Source organism: Meleagris gallopavo, chromosome 30 (assembly GCF_000146605.3).
Source record: "Meleagris gallopavo isolate NT-WF06-2002-E0010 breed Aviagen turkey brand Nicholas breeding stock chromosome 30, Turkey_5.1, whole genome shotgun sequence".
Classification (NCBI taxonomy): Eukaryota; Metazoa; Chordata; class Aves; order Galliformes; family Phasianidae; genus Meleagris; species Meleagris gallopavo.
This window is the reverse complement of record NC_015040.2, coordinates 1877621-1897344: the sequence shown is the minus strand read 5'-3', so window position 1 is coordinate 1897344 and position 19724 is coordinate 1877621. Positions and strand designations below refer to the sequence as shown.

At 47.1% G+C, this 19724-nt stretch overlaps 1 protein-coding gene and 1 long non-coding RNA gene across 6 annotated transcripts; one reads left to right on the top strand and one right to left on the bottom strand.

Annotated features, from left to right (window-relative positions):
* Positions 1–6: 6 nt before the first annotated feature.
* On the top strand, positions 7–3111 carry LOC104914677. Its single transcript, XR_796101.3, has 2 exons — positions 7–1091; positions 1220–3111. It is a non-coding gene; the product is annotated as an uncharacterized LOC104914677 (long non-coding RNA).
* Positions 3112–3488: 377 nt separating this feature from the next.
* On the bottom strand, positions 3489–19630 carry ACSBG2 (acyl-CoA synthetase bubblegum family member 2). 5 transcript variants are annotated; one of them, XM_010724876.3, is made up of 15 exons: positions 19574–19630; positions 16058–16187; positions 13541–13620; positions 12964–13205; positions 11865–11953; positions 11212–11332; positions 10684–10764; positions 10078–10227; positions 9722–9898; positions 8876–9057; positions 8368–8601; positions 7469–7686; positions 6475–6614; positions 5318–5564; positions 3489–4920 (listed from the first exon to the last, which is right to left on the bottom strand). In XM_010724876.3, the coding sequence occupies exons 2-15, from the start codon at positions 16180–16182 to the stop codon at positions 4805–4807; spliced, it is 2202 nt and encodes a 733-aa protein (XP_010723178.1). In that variant the 5' UTR covers positions 16183–16187; positions 19574–19630; the 3' UTR covers positions 3489–4804. The 5 variants fall into 5 exon arrangements, with proteins under 5 accessions (XP_010723178.1, XP_010723176.1, XP_010723177.1 ...); XM_010724874.3 differs by lacking the exon at positions 19574–19630 and adding an exon at positions 16536–19554; XM_010724875.3 differs by lacking the exon at positions 19574–19630 and adding an exon at positions 16560–19554.
* Between the last annotated feature and the right edge of the window lie 94 nt (positions 19631–19724).

Here is a 19724-nt window from a genome sequence, read left to right as displayed (position 1 = left end):
TTTTTTAATGGTTATGGCAGGGGAAGGGCGCTTAGTAAGATTGACTTGTTTGTTAAAATGCCTCTTGTGGACAATTTTTAGTGTATGAAAGCTGAACAGCAATCTTCAAAGCGTTTTGTGCTCTGGAAGGGACTCACCTGTTGTCTTTTTCATTTGTCAGTGTTGAATAACTTTGCCAAAATACGTGATTGGTTTTGTTCTATGTTCTCAAAGAGGAATCTCCTACAGTGGCCCCTATAGTAGTGGCTGTACTTTGGGAAAACCAAAACAAGGGAGAATTTTATCTTGGGACGCACCTGGAAAACACTGATGTAACACCAAGTGAGATCAGGTTCCTTTCCTCCTCCCCCTCACACGCGTGCAAGAGGTGGCAGTAAACACTAACCCAGAACCATTTGTGTATTTCTAGTTAAACTAGACCTCCAGGTGTCGTCTGTGTGCTGTGTGGGTTTGGGGAAAGCCCTGTAGCTCTTATCAAAGCTGTATTACACTCCTGTTCCCTACGTTCAGTATTTTTGGGGGAAGAATTACTACTTTTTTTTTCCAATCAGCGTTGTAAGCTTTTGCCAAATGTTGGGTGGGCTGCTGGCAGTGAGGAGAGCAGCTCCTGAGGAGCCTCTGCTCTGTGCAGTGCTGTGTGGGGGCTGCGTGGCTCCAGGGTTTGCCGTCCCTTCTCAGTGATGAAATTGCAGTCCCTTGTTTTGGGTTCCCCCTTTCTTTATCATGGAAATGTTGCAACTAATCAACTGAAGTGGCAATATGATGATAAGCTTGTTTGAGTTGGGTCATGTTGACCCGATTCCCATTAATTTTGTCTTTGTACCATCTTTCATGTGTCTCGTGCGTGTGTATATACATATATATATAAAAAGAAAAATAATCCAGCTCATGCCAGGTGCGTTCCCTATCACAGCAGTGATCTCAGCTGTTTTCTTTCCCGATGGACGATGCCAAGCCTGGATAGAAACCCTGTGTGCACAGTGAGAAGGTGGAGGACAGCAGGAAGAGGAGCTGCAGCTGCTGCTGAGATGTGCTGCGCTGGAGGATGGCAGATGTGGCTCTCGAGTGTCCACGGATCTGCTTTGGGTGTGGTGGGTATCTGTGAGCTCCTCCCGTCCCCGCTGGGTCTGCGGTACAGAGGAAGCTGCCCCAGCCCCAACCTGGCAGCGCTCCCACCCTCATGCAGGGTGGGTTTGTGACACTGCCATTCCCAAAGCAGCAGAGCGGTGGTGATGGGCAGCCGAAGCCAAAGTGGTGATGTCCTCCCGCGGCCTTTGCCTGCTCTCCCCACGAGGTCTCCTCCTCCCGCAGCCGTTGCAGCCGCGCTCTCCGTCCTGCAGCAGTTTCTCCTGGCGCTGTCAGGATCTGAGTCGCCGTCCTGCCCCCATCGCGCACAGATCTGTCGTCACTGCTGCTGCCCATGGGGCCAAGAACACTGCAGTGGTGTTCCTGAGCCTGGCTGGAAGCACGCGGGGCTTTTGCCCACAGCTGTGGCATCGTCCTGCCCTGGAAGCGACTTTATTTGTGAAGTCTGACGAGCATTGATGGGAATTTTGTTCGGTTTTTATAAGAAGTATTTTACACATGGATTTTTTTAGACTCTTTATAATCTCCTTGAAAACCCAAAATAGGATTGTTCCCCCAGCAATAGTTCTCCTCCATTGTGTGCACATGCTGATTTGTTACTAAAAGGTTTCTTGCAAGTACTTAGTTGTTCTACAGAGTTGTTGTTTTTTGGGGTATGTGGTAGCGTTGGGGACCACAGGAGGAACGACTCTGCAAACAAAGGATGGTCGAATTCGGGCCTCATCTTGTGTCCCCTCCTAGTTGCATATGGACGAGTTCCCTGTGTAGATTCTCTATAGGCTGGCTGAATGCTGTTCTGGACATGCCGTGTACAGGTATTTGTGGATAACGTGTTTGTTCTTGTGTCACTCTTGAGAGCATGGATGGATTATTGTTCAATAGGAAGGAGGTGGCAGTGCTGCTGTCAGCATTGCTTCAGGTCTTCGAGGACGTGTAGTAGCATTTGCATTGTTTAAAAAAGGAAAAAATATATATATCCAAAATTGACTTCTAGCCATAACAGTTTTTCCATGGAAAGTGGACAGAACTCGGTTACTTTCGTGTCCTTCACCTCGAGCCTGAAGGCACGGATAAGTGCTGATCAGTCTGAAGGCTTTCAGAGTTGCTTTGAATTGAATGGCGTTGGAGGTTAAGATCAGGACGCAGCTTTTCCTTTGTCCTTGGCCTTCGTCTTAAAGGGCCAAAGAAGGGTCAGGAGAATTTTCCTGTTGTCTTGGTCTGGTATGTATTAAGCCTTGAGGCTTTGATAACTGACATTTACTATTAAAAAAGGAAGAAAACAAAAGGCAGTAAGGCTGGCTGGCTCCCGGAGCGCCGGCTGAGGAGTAGCGGACGCGTTGGTGACAAGACTGGCTGTGCTGTGGTCAGGCTGAACACGTGGAAGTGCAATGACTGCCACCAGTTCTCATAGTGCTGAGTGCTGCGCCAGCATCAGAACTAGCAGAGAAACGGATGCAACAATCCAGGAACGGTTTGTCAGATCTCGGTGGTGTTTGATGGTGAGAGGTTCAAACTCCCCTCCCGGAGCTTGCCCCATTCTGTTCTCTGCGAGCAGAGACCCACATCCCACCTTCCAAAGCACTGGAGCACAGTTGGAGCTCCTGTCCCAGCCCAGGTTCACCTCAATGCTACAGCCATCCCACGTGGTACTTCTGAAAGGTGAGAACTGCTCGGTGTTGCTGTCATGGGGGCACAAAATAGCCATCAAAAACTGAAGAGATGAGTTTGCACTCCTAAAGAAAAATGTAAGTACTTCAACTAGATAATTTTTAATTGTATTTCTGCCTAGAGGTATTAAATACCTTCTCTCACTTGAGGATTTTCAGAGTTGTGTTGGGAAATGAATTCTGCTCTCAGCTGTAAGAAATTCAGCTGGCCCAAGACTAACTTCAAGATGAAAAAAATAATCATGTTTGTAATACGTTACAGGATTGTTTGTCCTGAATTTTAAACCTTTTTGTTAAATTTGTGGAACTACGGAGGAATTTTCTAGAAAAAGTGAAATAAAGTAAGATGGAAAAGTACGACTTCCAGGGTTTTTTGTTCATTGCATTGCTTCTGCACAGCCACATCCGTGGTTACCTTCACGTTTTGAGTCAAAACACAGCAGCTGAGAACCAGCCCTGTGCTTTTTGCAGCTCCTGAGCTGCTTTCACAGCTCCCAAGTGCTGCTGCTCCTGCTGGGGGCTGAGGGTCCAACTGAGCACAGGGGGGCAGAGCCTTCCTCCCCCGTAGGCTGTGAGCAGAGGCTGTTACAGAGCTTAATTCCTGTGCTGGGTGCTCAGTGCTGGGAGCGCATTTTCACTTGGTAATTATTAAGAACAGCTCCATGCACTGGTGATAGGGAAGGGTTGATTTGTACCTTTGTACCTCAGAGGTGTTGTACAAGAATTACCAAAGCATGAAGACACAAAGCACAAGGCGTTTATTAGGCATTGCTCTGAAAGCGGAGACGTTTCCAACTCACACAACTGAGAAACGGTTGCACAAGAGGAGCAGCTGTTCCCATAGTGCAGAACCACACTCCATGCAGGACTTTGGGCACCTCACTGAGCTGCTCGCTGTGGTGCTGAGCCCAAATTAAATACAATCTTTAACATGAAACCTTCCCTGAGGTTCCCAGTTCTGAGTACTGCAAGCGCTCTCACCACTGCAGGATTTGATGTGAACCAGAACTACACGTACAGAACCAAGAACGTGCAGGCAGGGGTTTGCTGGAGCTCTGCAATATTTAATGGGGTTGTTGCTTTTTCCCTGTCTGCCACTTCCACTCAAAGCACCCAGCAGCTCTGGGTGCTCCTGTTTTGTCCAGGGAAACGAGTCAGGACCAGCACACAACTTCTTCCACTTTCTTTTCAGATCAAACATTTCCAGTTTGAAATAAGCCACTTTACAAGCAGTCCTTCATTTGCTGAGGGATTTGAAGGCCCTCCAGGCAGGGACAGACAGGAACGAGCCTCACAGAACCAGAGGAGCTCAGGAGCTGCTGTTCCCTGTGCTGTCTCCTCTAAACTTCTATGTACATCAGCCAACACAGCCCCGGCTGCCACCTAAATAACATTTCTATGGTTGTGAGACTACAGACAGAGGTTACACACAGCCTCTTAAAACAATCTAGTCCACATCTACTACTTAAACAATATAATTTATGCTTTCCTTATAACTCAAGAAGCTGAAGCAGACTCCAAGTATTGCACAAACCCACCCAGTGAACTCCAGGTTCCACACAGGTTTGCCAGGGTGTGCAGTCCCACAGCATTGGCCTTACTTAGCAGACAATGGTTTGTGGATAAAGCGATATAAAATAATTCCCATGTCATCAGCATGCAATTAAACATGCATTGAGGAAAACAGAACAGACTGCTCTAAAAGGAGCTCTGCCTTCCCTACACAGCAGGAAAAGGGCAGATCCTGATTGTTTTACATTCAGCTTGGGAAAAGAAAACTTTGGTAAAGACACACCACACACTATGAATTGACACAGTAAATGCATTGCCCTTAATTAAAAAAAAAAGTAAAAAACACAAATCAGAGACACAGCAACAACGGGGTGTGAGCACATTGCAGTAATAGGGCCCATAAATGTACAGCTAAGCACCTCAGGAAAGCTGCACGGTTGCTGAGTGTCATTTATTTCTGCAGAACCCTCTGAATCCGTTGCAGGGAGCCCAGGCTGACAGAATGCTGTGCACCAGGGGAAGTTTCCTACCACGCCACGTCACTGCCGCAGTGCGCTCTCTGATGGCGTCGGCGTGTTTGCATCCACATAGAACTCATCAATCAGCTCTTTGTATTTCTGTGCCACTGCTGGTCTCTTCAGTTTCATTGTTGGGCCTGTGAAGAACACACAGCGCGGGGATCTAACAGTGCCAGCACTACAGACAGCATCATTTTGGGACACGAATCAGTGTCAGAGTTGAAGGAAGCCTGGAGGATCCAGAGCACAGGGACCGACACCGACTTCTAAATGCTGTTTGTGCTTAATAACACCTCCACTGCCCCACGAACACAAACCGCACAGCCACCCTGCAGCAGACAGCACAGCTCCGAGGGCCGCTCAGCTCAGTGCTGTCAGGCAGAGCTGGAAGTCCAGGACAAACCATCCTGCCCTCCCAAAGGCTGACACAGCACCGCCACAGCCAGAGGGCTGTATGTTCCAGGCTCTGTTTGTGCTGCCTGTCCAACACCCACAGGTGGGACCACCTCCCTGTTTCCCCCGACCCCCACTCACCCAGCTCTCCACCACCAACAGAAAAGTCCTTCTCCAGAATGATCCACTTCTGGATTTTCTGAGCATTTGAGACAGCTCTCTTGTTGACTTCTGAAACTGCTGCCTGGATGGCTGCATAGATGACCTTGTCTTTGCTGCTTATGATTTCAGAGGCTTTAGTAGCCTTGCTGCCCAGTTTTTGACAATATTCAATAGTTTCTGCAGTGAGGTCATCTTCCGGCTCCCCACTTTCCATATTTACAGTGCACTGCAACACAAGTCAGGAGAGGTCACCTGATGTTGTTAAAAACCCCTTCACCCCAATAAGCCCACAGGAAGCTGCCGTGTCCCTTCCCCACCTCAGCACCGACTGTCAGTTGGCCACTTTTTATATGCTTTATGCAAACTGCTGCTTCAAATGAAAGCTTGTTAAAACGCCTTCATATCTCCACATATTCAACAGCTATGTCAACACCCAGGAGCAAGCAGAGCTCAGAACTCATGCTCCAAACCCTTCCCTTGCTATACAGACTTAAGCAAGACACCATCTTCCCCTCTTCTGCAGGCCAGAGCTTTACTTGCCCACATCTCACAGCAGCACTGCATCCTGCTGGAAGTCAGCACTGCTCCTCATCCCAACAGCTGCACCACCACCAGAGCCTGGCTCAGCAGCTGCAGCCTCACTAATGAGCAATTAACACTGTCCTGGAAAAACACTGCCCTACGAGGTCCCTGCAGCCCTAGACAGAGGCATCAGTTCAGTCCACCCCCATGGCACTGTGGAGTTTAAAGCCACTGTCTTTAAAAAGAAATCGCTGACATCTCATTACTGTCTGAACTGCTCTGGGAGATCCTGAAATTTAGGTAAGAAAAGCGGGTTTCTTTTTTCAGTTTGTCTTAGTACTGTTTCTGCTCTCAGAGGTGGTACAGAGATAAAGTTGCCCTGAACAGTGGAACGCTGTTGGCTGATCAGATGGCAAGTGCAATTTTCCTCTATAGTACAAGCAGTTGTTGCAACTCAGCTACAAACCACGCACTGCATCACCCCCGGGCTCCAGCAGGCACTGCAGAATATTAAAAAGTCACCTCAGTGTATTAAAACAATCTGTGTCCTTCCAGCCCCATCCCATGGTAGATGCCCATCCCATTTTCCATTCAGCAGGCACAATCAATCCCACCTTGAGTGTCAGAAGCATGGCAAGGAATTTTGCTTTGTCTCCAACCAACATGGCGTTGCTAATGATGGGACAGGCCTCTTTTACAGCATCCTCAATTGGAACAGGAGGAACATTCTCACCTCCTGCCGTGATGATGAGCTCTGGAAAACAATCAGATCTTGATTATTGCTTATGGCTTCCTTTTTCCTTCCTTCACAACCTGAAATGACTTCATAGCACCTCTGTGGCAACACAGACCCAATCAGGAGTGTGTCCCAACATCTGGAAAAGGCAGCAAACCAGAAAGACTCCAGCCAGGCTACAAGAGCTGAGACTGAGGTGTGCAAATGAGCAGCCATGCAGGAGCTGCTCGAATGCTCCATGGATGTTTGCAGCTTTGGATACGGGGTGTGTAGAACAAGCAGCTCAGCACATGACCACAGTCACCTCAGGCTGCAGGAAATCCAACCAACTTGTTCACAAACTGAAGCCAAAAATTCACTGAGGCAGAGCAGAGCTGAGCCCCTTTCCTTTTGTCTTTTATAGATTGCTGAAAGCAGTCCCTTTGCACAACCATTTATCTCTTGTTGATGATTAGAGCCTTTCATGAAATTAGATTTGTTTGGTGTTGGCCAAGAGCTGTTGTTGCTGCAAGCCATTTTCACAACAGCATTAAGGTTTGTTTTCTCTTATAGGTTAACCAGCAAAGCCAGGTGGAACTGGAAGGAGCCGGCAGGGCACACAAGTCAGCAAAGCTGCTGAAGAAATCAGAGGATTTCTGCCTTACTCTGCTGACACACATTGGTTTCAGAGGTCATCCTTCTCCCTTCACGAGCTGCATCACGTGTTTGCTGGCAGCAAACCCTGCAGCCACATTCAGATTAAAATCTTCACAAGGAGAAGTATCTCAATATTCTTCTGTGCAATCCACAGCCACGAAACTATCAGGGCTTGATGCATCCGACCCCAGCACTGCGTGGCCCCAAGACAGAAGAGTGACAAGGTGCAGCATTACCTTTAATTCTGCCAGTGATGTAAATGAATCCATCTTTATCACACTTGCCAAGATCTCCTGAATGCAGCCAGCCATCTTCATCAATTGCCTCTTTGGTTTTCTCCTCCATGTTCAAATAGCCCATAAAGATGTGCCTTCCTGCAAAGCAGATCTCCCCAATGCCATCTGCATCTGGTTTATGGATCAGAGTCCGACAGCCTGCCATTCCCTTCCCACAGCTTCAACAAAGAGAACACAAACACAAACCCAAGGCTTTCTGCATTATTACTATTTTTATATTCAGTAGCTGAACAGCAGAGCGGAACGATAGCAGTACCCACTCACCCTGAAGTCTCTGAACCAAGCCAGGCAGCCTTTTGTTACAACTATTCCAATGGGGAACTTAAAGATTCAAAAGGCAGCTGCTTATGCAAAGGGAAGTACAGAAAGCTGTTATTGCAGAGAGATCAGTGCTCACACACCTGGGGCTTCTACCCACTGCTCTCAGACACCTGAGCTTTGAATTAGAAGACTTATCTTCTTGGTGGCAAACTTCTACTAACAGTGGTGTTACTCTGCAGACCAAACCCACGGGGACTGAAGGAGCCATTCAAAGCTACAGAAGAGTCTGACTGTATTTATTCATTTGACATTAAGGTCACTAATTCGCTCCTCCCACAAATCCTGTGCTTTCTACTCAGTTCCCAGAGAATCCAGGCCAAGCCTAAGTAGTGCTGCCTTTGCCCTTGGCAGATCTCTTCATCTGCAGAACATGGCCAGAGGAATTGGCTCCCCAGAGATTCCCACTGGCTGTGAGGGTAGGGCTGAGCTGCAGTGGCTGAGAAACAAGCCAGGCACAGGAGAAACCTTGAAGGATCTCTGCTCCTCCCAGCAGAGCTGTGCTTACAGCAGTTATTTACCTGGTAAGCCTGAACGCTTGAGTTATGGAGACCGTGTGAGGCCCTGAGCTCTCACTCATGCCATACAGCTCAAACACGGGGATGTTCAGACTTAAGAAAAACTCCAGAGTCTCTCTGCTAATGGGAGCAGCTCCTGTGAAGCACTTGGTGCACCGATCCAGCCCGATGGCCTTCCGAACCTTCTTGTACACCAAGTGCCTGGCCAGGCGGAAGTTCACCGGGACCTCAGAATACCTGCGGAAGGAAAATTATGACAGGATCTCAGGTTAGAAAGTAAAACTTCTCCCCACCCTCCTTTCATCATCTCCTAATTTGCCTTCTTCAGTAAAAAATGACAATAGAAATCACTCCCGCCTCCAACCACTGCTGCCCACCCTCTCGACCAACCATTACATCTGGTTTTTAATTGAAGCCCACAGGTCTGGCCCGCTCCATGCAACGCAATTCCTCACTGGGAGCTAAAGTTCTCTTAATATTCATAACACCCCTTAAGTTAACTTGTAATTACCCATTCATCCACTTCAGGTTTGTCTGCAGCCCGACCCCCTTGGCCCACGATGCCACTTTTCTTCGCAGCGTCGATGATTTTGCACCGATTGATTTCATTTTTCCTCTATTTTTTCCCACACCCCGAGGAACTCCTAAGAAGGCAGTTGGCCTCACCTCACGCAGGGTGTCTACCAGGGTGCCCTGAGAGGAAGAGAATTGAACACAGCTTTCAAAAGTGCTTTAGTACAGATTCAGGTCAGCGCTGCTCACCAGCCAAGGCCTACAACTGCCATCAGCTCTTGAGGAATGGATCGTTTTCAGATGAAGTGCCACTGCTGCCGAGTGCAAACAGAGCAGCGCTGAACAACACCAGTTTTCTTCTAGTCATGCTCCACCAAAGAGCCTCAGAAGCATTCCTATTCTGCGCTGGTTTTGACAAGACAGCAAGGGTCACCACTCTCGACGCCCATGCTGACACAGCATAGGGACAAAATTCTCTTCCCAGGGCACAAATTTAAAGGTGGGGGCATTTTGCAATATGGACAGAGCAAATACAGCAAACACAAAGCTCAACCGAAACATCAGGGCACAGAAGCGGTGCCAGATGAGACACTGAGGAGCTCCCAGTTGTGAAGCCCTTGGTCAGCTCAGCCTGGCATGTCATACAGACCCAAAAGGCAAAGGTCAGGCTGCCCACACTCTTCAAACCAACAGACCCTTAAACAGGAGCACTCTGTCATTACACAAACAAACATCTCGTGATTCTGAAAGCTTTGTTAAGCCACCCAGGTTTGTATTCAAGTGCTCGCTCTTAGCTGCACACAGGTAGAGGAGCACAAGTTCTTTTGTCATCTAATATTTTTACCTTTAATGCATCTGGCTGAGCAAAGAAAACCTGTCCTCCAAACGTTATGGATAGCCAAATATCCATCATCTGTGCAGCAATGTGACTGAGAGGAAGATAGCTGACCACCAGCTCTTGCTTTTTAGTAGCATCCAACAGCATTAAGGAATGGCCAGCTGCTATCGGTGTCCACGTCAGCTGCAACAAGAACACAACCCAGCATGAAGCAGCAGCTCAGCAGGTCCAACACAGAACACGTAGCTCACAAATGAAGGCTGTGAATTGCTGCGACTCTTCAGCTGAGCTCTGCCATCCATCCCTCAGCACCCACCCAGGTCACAGTTCTCAGAGGGATGTCCATACAAAGAGATACTTACATTGTCGTGACTGAGCATTACTCCCTTTGGCTGCCCAGTTGTCCCTGAGGTGTAAATTAAGGTACAGCACTGGTTAGGCTTCTGTGACTCAATGACTTCACGGAGCTGGGAATCTGGAACATCTTCTCCGAGGTCCAAGAACTCTCTCCACTGTATACAGAAGTGAAGAACTTCATCACTTTATAGGCTATGATTCACAAACAAAATTATGCCCAAGGTGAAGAGTAAGAAACTGTGTTTCTTGTGTTCAATCCTGCAGCAGAATCTCTCAGCCCCACGATGTTTCCTGGCTGCCACAGGAGGTGTGGAAAGAAACAGAAAAGGAGACAGATCGACCTTGAAGCTTCCCAGTTCTGCAGCAACCCTGGGAGTGCTAAGTAGGAGTAATTCTGGGACCCAGAGCTGCCTAGCAGAGGTCAGTATGCTGCACCTTTCCCTTACAACGTGGATTATCAAGGTTTGAACAACAGTGGACATTTACCACTTCATCCAGGCAAGTGCAGAACCCAGTGTACACTTGCCATGACAGTGGAAGGTGATGGTTGCTCCCAAGCCACCAGCTAAGCACAGCCAATATTTACAGTCCTGTAAGATGCCAGTACTTACAGAATACAGATTTGGCCTCTTCTCTTTTATCTCTTCTCCATACTGGATGATAGCTTTCATGTGAGGTAGTTTATGCTCAACCTGTGTCAGAAAGGGAGATCCATGAGAATGAGCAAACCCTGCTTGCTCCTCTTAATCCCAAGTAAACCACCCCTTAACATGGCTACTTGCCATTTGAAGTAAAGCTTAGAGAATTTCATCTGTGTTATTGAAAAAGAAGAGGGAAGCCTCAGTAAAGACAGTAATCATTGGGACTGAGATGCTGCCAGTCAATATAGGGGATTCTGAATTGTTTATTCTAGCTTATCATACTTGAAGCTCAAGGCTTTGCCATTCTGCAGAACCACCATAATCTCACAGTAAGATTTAGCACAAGTGATCACTCACCTGGCTCAAACAGGGAACACATCAAGTTGGCTTAATCAGTTCACATCCGTTTCCAGATCCAGCGTATCCCACAGGTAGATTTACCCTCCCACACCCACCAGCAGGATGCACGGCCTCCACTCATCCAACAACTCTACTTACTTCTAAGATTTTCTGCAGCTGTGTGTGGTTTTCCACAACCAGGATGTTGGCACTACAGTTCTCTGCTACATAATGACAGGCTTCAGGAGAGTTCGTAGTGTAGATCCCGACACCGAGTCCACTGCAACAGAAAAGGGGGGAAAAAAAATGAAAAAAAAAAAAGAGAAAATTACAGTGTTGGAGGATAAGCAGAGTTGTTGGCAAAAAATCAGATTATTTTAAACTTTAACAGAGGAATACTCTCAGGAAGAATGTCCCACAAGGCAACAAATAAAGGCAGAAAGCTTAGTTCTAAGAGGCTAAGAGGCTTTGTTCTGTGTGTGGGGAACGTCAGAATGGAGTTACTGACCAAAGTGTCTCACACAGAAGGGTACTGTGGCACTCTGACCTTTTCCACCATCACATTTTTAATCCAAATGTAACTAAGCGTGCTTTTGGATTAACCAACTGTTCATCTCATTTTAAAAAAGACGTACCTTGCTAAAATGTGATTTTTTTGTCTCATTAATTCATAATGAAGTAAAGAGAGTTTAGGTTGTAGCTATCCTCATTAAGTCCAAATATAAGCAGAACATGCTTTGTTTTAAATCAGAAACAGGATTAATATCTAGAAGCTAAAACAAAATGAACAGTGAGAGCAAAACTCATCTTACCCTGCAAAGATGGCTCCAATGTCAGCAATGAACCACTCTGGGGAATTAAATCCCAAGATGCACACTCCATGGAAACGCTCCAGTCCCAGCTTGAAACAAAAGATGAGATTACAGCAATCTTGTTTTTCCTCTAAAAACACTTAATTCACAGATTTCTGCTGTGAGCACAGGTCAGGAGAAAAGCTCCTACTATTATGTGCAGTGATTCACACACACTTCCCAAGACTTAGCATGGAACCAATCAAAGTTTCATATCATCACACTGTCCAACTACATCAGTAGGCAGGAGAGGAAAAATTAAAGGAAAAAGGGATTTTCTGGATTTGCTCAGGTCTGCATTCAATGATTAACTGACACACATGGGGCTACAAAACTACAGGCTAAGTAGCTGTCAGGTCCCTTTGGGCCTGGAAGGTAAGAGGTTAAGTTAAACAACTGCTGCTGAGACATTTAGTCATTTAGTACAGGTTAGAGAAGTCAGATGTGAGTAATGACCAGAAGAAGCTCCGATGGCAATTGGAGACACTTAGCTAGGAAATTCCAGCTGCTGAAGTTCATGTCTTTAAATTTGCTTCAGCCATTCTTTGGTTTTGCACCAGAGAGTGGAAGTGCACACACTGGAAGATACCACAGCACGAGTGGAGAAAAAAAAATTGGCTTTAACTTCAGGAAATAAGACTTTCTAAAGATAAGACAGGAAGAACATGTAACATTGCTTTCTCTCTTGGAATGCCTTAATATCCAACAGCACAAGCAAACAGCTCAGCCAGTTTGAACATTTAAGTTGGACTCACAGGCAGCTTCCTTCATTTTTTCTCCTGGAAAGATGACAGTGTAAGAGACTGATGAGGGGCTCTGCCCAGGTTTGGCACATGCCTCAAATACCTCTCCCTCAATACAACGTGGAAACAATTTGTATGTATGTACAAAAACATCGCAGTAATCACCAAGATGTTCGTGGCACGTTCAAATATTTTCCTGTCACTTGAAGTCTCATCTGCTTTCAGAGAATTTGCAAGCTCAAGATACAGCTGACTGCAGCTGTTTCAGCAGTTGCACTGGCTGAACACACGTGGAGTAGAATTCAACAAAAGCTCACCTTCAGAAAGCTTTTGGCTGCTTTCCAGCACTTGTCATAGTACATCTTATACGTGAGTTTTACCCACTGGCCATTCTTCTTGAATGCAAGAGCGTAATAATCACTGTATTTGCTAACAGCTTCTTGGAACAGGTCATGAACAGTCTTTGGTGTCCTGCTGCCTATGCCCTCCTCATCCATCCTCAGTTTCACTTCTCCATCTCGTTCTGTTGTCCACATGCTGGAGGCAGGAGGTAAAGGGGCTGGAGATAAAGATAATTGTTCAACGTCTCATATTCAGAAATTCCCTGCTGCCATAATAGAAATATAAACAGGAGCAAATGCTAACAGTCCGCCCCCCTTTTTTTTTAATTATTATTAACTAAAAAGGACTGGAATACATGATTACCTGGTAGGTTTGCATTAGTCAGTGACATTGGCCATCTTACTCCTTGGAGCACAGACATAAGTCTATGCTTAGAGGTTTCTGGACAGATCATCCTCCACTTCTACCACTTCTTATGGCTTTGTAAATCACTCCCTCATTTAAACAATAGTTTTACGCACACAACAGTAAATAAAGGCACTTTCCACTTACATGTTAAGCCAATCTTGTTCATCTGAGATCTCTTTGTCTTGGGATCTTGAGCTGGCTCCATGCTGCAGACCTCAACAGCTCTGCAAGGCAAAAGCAATTAGTGCTGGACAGAAGAGGCTGAAGAATGCCTGAGGCATGCTTGCTCCATCACTTAATTGCATTAATCCTCGTGTGTCAGACAAATATTAATGGTTCCTGATGTTCTGTACTTGGCTTTATTAATTTTACCAGCTCAGGCTGCATGGATATAGGAACAAAACAGGCCCACCCAAGCAAGTGTGCAATCTTTGCCTGCCCTGCTTTTGTACACGTGTTGCTTTATTTGGAAGATACGCTGCAGAAGAACACACGAACACAGCATCCAGAAAGCCTGATAGTTTAACACCACCTGAATGCTCCGTGTGCCTGACACAGTCCGCAGCAGTGAGGAAGGTGAGGATAAAAACGGGCATGCAGATCTGGTGCATGATGCAGGGAGGGGAGAAGCAAGTCCAAGTGAGGCAGCAGTCCCCGAGGCCTTCCTGCTATGCAGTGCAAACCACCCCATGACCCTTTGGGAAAACCCAGAGACTTCCTGCAGAAGTTAAGGCCAGTTAAGAGCAGGAAATTGATTTAGCAGGAAATCCTGTTCCTAGGTATTCCTAATAAAGTTAGTCCATCAGGCTCCAGCAGATGTTTGTGAAGTAGCTGAAAAGGCATTCAGATGTGCCTCTACTTCAGCCATGCTCCTCGAGGAGCTTGCACCGTGGTTCCATATGAAAGTGGCCCTTTTTACTTTCAATCTTGCAAGAGTTGGTAAAAGCCTCCTGTAGGCATTGGTAGAACAGTGTTCTTACTCTGATCTTTTCCAAAACTGACTTTCATAAAGCTTTAAGTGATGAGAACGTGGAAAAAATAAGTCACAAATCCCACTTCAGATGACAAATTGGAAGGCAGCCCACATGAGATTTGGTATTTGAGCCTCTGTGTTCTGCCCCCAAAACAACACCTCCCACCTCCAAACTACAGGCAGGAGATATTTGTTCCCTACCCTGGACAGACCCCACTTGTACCACCTTAGCACGAAGGCCCAAGCTTTGCTCCACCTAAGATTACATCCCAGAGAAACTACAGTTCCACCTTGCCTCGCCAAACAGCCTTCATGGGGCACCTCTGCTCAAGGGTGTCATGACAGAGTTTGTTCCTTCACACCATCACTCCTCCCCACTGCAACACTGAGGTTTCTTGCAAGCACTCAGTGGTGTTCCAGAAGGGTCCTCCCATGACATCACAGAGAGGGCTCACCAAGTTTTCTGTCTGTAGGCACAGCTTTCTGGCAAAAACATGGCTCAGTAACTGTCACTAACCAGGAAGCACTCAGTCCCATGCAAATCCTTTAGCCTAACCCCAGCAGGCTGCCAGCCAAGCCTCACGTTTGCTTCTCTTTCTGCTGGATCAAAGCAGAGATAAATCAGCCACAAAGCCCCACGTGACTCTCAGTCTAAGCAGTAAATTGTTTCCCTCCAGTTTATGTTTTGTTTGAATTTCTAAGGGATATTAAACAATTATGGCTTTGGACATACGAGATGATTTAAGGCACAGAGCTTTGATAGCTACTCCTATGTACTGTGTCCAAAAGCAGAATCACTTCTACCTAATCTGCAAACATCACCCAGTTTCCTTTATTTCTCCCAAAGGGATTACAAGATCTTCCTCAGTACACATTTCTTCATCAATACTGAGAACAGTTCTCAACACAGATCATCCCCCAGTTGCAGAAGGTCTGCATCATTTCTGCACCTGCTTTCGTGGGCAAAGTATGGAAGTGACTCAGTTATATGAGAAAAAAAAACCCTGCAGCCACTTCCCTTACAGTGAATCAAAAGCCATCTTTCTCTCTTCCACAATATATATATAATTTTTACACAGCCCCTCCCAAAATAAGTAAAGAGAGCCTTGGAAGTCTGCTAGCTATACCCATTACACTTGATTAGTAATTAATTATTAATCTGCTCTTCAGCATGAGCTATGGAGATTAACAGAGGGACTACCAGGCTGCATAGCTTGGTAAAAATCAGCACAGGTGCTGCACACAAGCTGTCCCTAAAGAGGCTCACCTCTGGTTTACAGTACAGCAACGCTTCACAAGTGCACACAGTGCTTGCTAAGTATTTCACCAGTGTCCTCCCAGTCAGGCAGAATTAACAGTTATCTGGAGTTCCTCTGTAAGAAGTCATCTTTCTGAAGCTGCAGAACATTCTACCATTTCTATGCCTTGGGTTTCTATCAAACACACACACTACCCCAAGCTCTGCACTCTGTAGCTATGTGCAGTAAAAATAATTCTGTTCCTTCTTTTCGGGGGATGAGATCACAGATTCAACTTCTGGATTTTGTAAGTAGCAAGAAATGGTTGAAATCGACTCTAAAAATCAGAATGTCCCAATTAATCCAAGTGTGTTTGAATACAAGCTATGTGCTTTGCACACAGGTAATGACAGGAAAAAAAACAACAGTAAGATGTTAAATTAGACAAACCTAGCCGAGGAGCTGATGGCGATATCATCCAGTGACACCTCACTGCTCCCTTGAGCATCCACACTGAGATAAGCCATGGGGACTGGATCTGCAAGTGTTGAACGTGCCTCTGCCTCACACAGCATTGTCCCTGTAAAAACAGGTTTTAAATTAGGATTTAGGAACCGAATACTGCAGTGAAATCAGCTGTAATTGATGGGACCTTCTGACCACGACAAACCCAAAGCTGATGTGATCCGAGATTGCTATGTTTGCATTAAATATGGTAAATTCTATCATTAGACAAAGTGCTCTTCACATCACGCCCGGTGCATTTGGAGAGCCTGCTGAGAATTAGATTACACATCCACTCTCACACTTAAAAACGAGTATGACAATTACAGCTTAGAAAAAGCACAGCGAGGTTAACGTTTACATTCTGCACTCTCCTGCCCCAAACGTTAAGGCTCAGCTCTCAGCCCTCCCCACATTCACCCACCGCAGTGCTCCGGCTCGGCCTTACAACGCATCGTCTGCTCCTTTGTGCAGCCTCTCCTCCCGCAGCCTCTCTGAACCAGCACGGATGCAAAATACCCTTTATTTTTAAACTAGCGCCCATGAGGCAGATCTGGAGCATCTTATGTCATGTGCTCCCTGCCTTGCAATTGGAAGCAGCCCGTCACCCCACACCGCCGCCTAATGAGGAAGCCCTGGCCCCACGCCTGCTTGCCGTGCTCAGCTCTCGGGGCGTGGGAGGTTCGGGGTTCCTCCGTGCACGCCTGGGCAGCTGGGGGGGCTGAGCCCCCTGCATTCCTGCTCCCCGGGGATTTAAAACCTCATCTCATAAGAATCGGTGCTTGGCAGCTGCTGTTTCTTCAGCACTGCCTTCAGTTCTTTGTCATTAAGGGGTTTCATCATCTAAACGAAGGATTTTCTTATACTGAAAGCAACGCTGCCTTTATTTAGAGGTTTACAGTCATCGAAAGCTTTTGATGCTCACAACCTGACAGGCTGAGCTTTAATTGCTTCCATGAATTTGTAACTGATCAAAAGTGAATCTGATCCTTCATCCTTATCAAAAGTGGATTTTAGCATGCCATGTTAATGATTTCTCCATTAGGGCAACAGAAAGCAGGCAATGCGAGGAGCACGTCTGCCTGAATGATGACAGATACTAGCAAGAGGAAAGAGACTTTTCTCTAATGAATCAGATGTGGCCTGGAGGTCTGGAGGAAGAAGTGACTGTGCAGCATCCTGCTTCTGACAGCAGTGGAGAAAGGCACAACCAGCTGCAATTCAAGCATGCAAACCTGCTCTCTTGGGCTAGAAGCACACCCCCCTTCCAATTCCTCATCTGCACAAGGACACAATGCTACAAGCTGCAATCCCCAATTAAAAAAACAGTGCAATTCATAAGCAGCAGAGAGAGGAGCGTCCCCAAAAACCCATCTCAGAAGCACTGGACTAAGTGGCAAAATTGCCCAATACCCCACTCTAGACTGAAACATCACAGTGGTTTATTCTGTTCCTTGTGTAAGGCAGCTGGGAGAAAACAGGCATTATCTCTACAGAGTAGCCCAGTGCTTGTAGAATGGGGAAGCGTGGTTAAAGCTTCCTCCCCAGCCTGGAGGAACTCAAACCCATGTCTATAAGAGCATGGCAGCTTCTGCATGGCACAGTGCCTGCCCTGGAGCCACTGACAGCCCTCCTGCAATGCCTCACCGTGTTATCTGCTGAGAGCCCCAGACCCTGCAGATGAGAGGGATCTGGTTGGTGGCTGTGGGGGTCACAAGTGTGAGCACACTGGGCATGATACAAAGCTCGAGGACATGAGATTGCACAGCCTGGGAGCCCAGGGAGAAGCACCACTTCTCCAGGTGGACTTGAGATTGTCCAGGAGAATCAAAGTGTTAATGCCACGTGGCCCTCAGCATCTACAGAACAGCACAAGCAGCAGCAGAGTTTTTGGAGTACCCAAATATACTTGTATCATGAAACATCAGCACACGAGCAGGCGGCCAAAGTGCAACCTAGCTGTGTGACTTCCCTTGTGAATGCAGGGCTGAGGGAGCCCAAGCCAGCCATGCATTTCATAAAGCAAATGTAGGCTAGATAGAAGATAGAAATGCCAACATATGTACTCTCCTCACCAGCTCTGTTAAGCAATCTAGCTATGGCCCTATACTTTGTGATGCTTTGCTACAACCACAGCTGTGCTGCACAAAGCACCCAGTGACACACACACTTCATTTCCACAGCAGCTCAGTGGGTGGGGGAGCAGGATCAGGAATGAGCACACACAGTTTGTGGGGGAATTAACCCTCTGCAACGTGCCACAGCTGTTAGAAACACGAACACACACCCAGAGAAAAGCCTGGTGAGAGAAAGCTCCCTTTTAATTACATCTGTGTGAAAGCAGAAGTCATTTAACTACAAACTGCCCCCTGCTTTGAGTGCTGTATCCTGGAGACCTGCAAGTTTATGAACTATTTCATGGAAACAGCTCTGCTCCGGAACAAAATAACAGCGTGACTGTGTGCACACACGACAGGCAGAGCTACAGAGCTGGAGGTTTCATTGATAATAGGATCTCAGTATGCCCTTACTCAAAACACGTGTAAAGCTTCAAAAACACCCATTCAAATTAAGGTTACGTTCATCAGTCATCCCAGTGCTCACTACCAAAGCCTGCTCTGCTCCCTGCTGCTGTTTTCTTTTCCTTTTCCTCACACGGACAGCACTCCTGAACCTGCCCAGCCCTTACTGTAACTGTCGCATCACCTCACCAGGTATCCAGAAACAGAATTCCAGCAAAACCGAAAGCTGGACTTCTTGTTTTCTCTGCAGATTTACGAAGTGAGGAAAGAGATCCTTAGCAACCCACTTTTCCCTCTCTTAAACATAATTTGTACAGCGATAGCAGCTTTCTGAGCACTGTAACTTCTGAGCACAGCAATCCCACGGCACGGACACAAGGCACCAAACCCAGCCTGGAGGCGGCTGAGCCCACAGCAAGCGGGGTGCACGAGATGTGACAGCAGGCTCCGAGCCCACGGAGCCTCGAGTCAACGAAGGCACCCACAGAGCGGCTCCGGGCGCAGTGCCTCTCTGCAGGCAGACCCGGAGCAGGGCTGCGTGTATCTGAGTTACGTGGCTGTTCTTTCTGCCACGTAAACCATCACTCAGCTCCGCGCAGCTCGGGCTGAACTCCCCGCCGTGCCTCACGGGCTGCCGCCGGTTCCTCTTTCCTTAAGGACAGCTGGCTTCATCACGGGACAACGCGCATCTGTGTGCAGAAGGGAAATTCCCTCACACGCGCTCAGAAAGCACAGAAATACGCTTTTGGAGACACACTGCCAGCTTCTACCGAACCCAAGGAGGATTTTCTTTCTGTTTTTCCTCAGACTCGGAGCCGACCAGACCAAACACCCAAATCCCCGCACGGCATTGCGGCGTGGGCACCCGCAGCCCTTCAGCCGGGATTTTCTCTCATTCCCTTCCAGCCTGCAGACAGCTCTCGCTTCCCACCCCGCTCACCGACACTTCAATTCCATTTAAAAGCACTTCGTTCCTAAAAAATAAATAAAAAAAAGCTTTCAAGAGCGCAGCCCTTCACAACCCGATCCCCAAACACTCGTGATTTTCACGCAGCCAAAGCTTTTTCCACTCGGCAGCCCTTCAACGGCGC

Coding starts and splice junctions, on each gene's coding strand:
- ACSBG2 (XM_010724874.3), bottom strand. CDS start 16,566: ATGCGTTGTAAGGCCGAGCCGGAGCACTGCG. Junction 11,954..12,963: donor CAGCCAAAAGCTTTCTGAAG/GTGAGCTTTTGT, acceptor TTTTGTTTCAAG/CTGGGACTGGAGCGTTTCCA. Junction 9,899..10,077: donor TAATGCTCAGTCACGACAAT/GTAAGTATCTCT, acceptor TTCTTGTTGCAG/CTGACGTGGACACCGATAGC.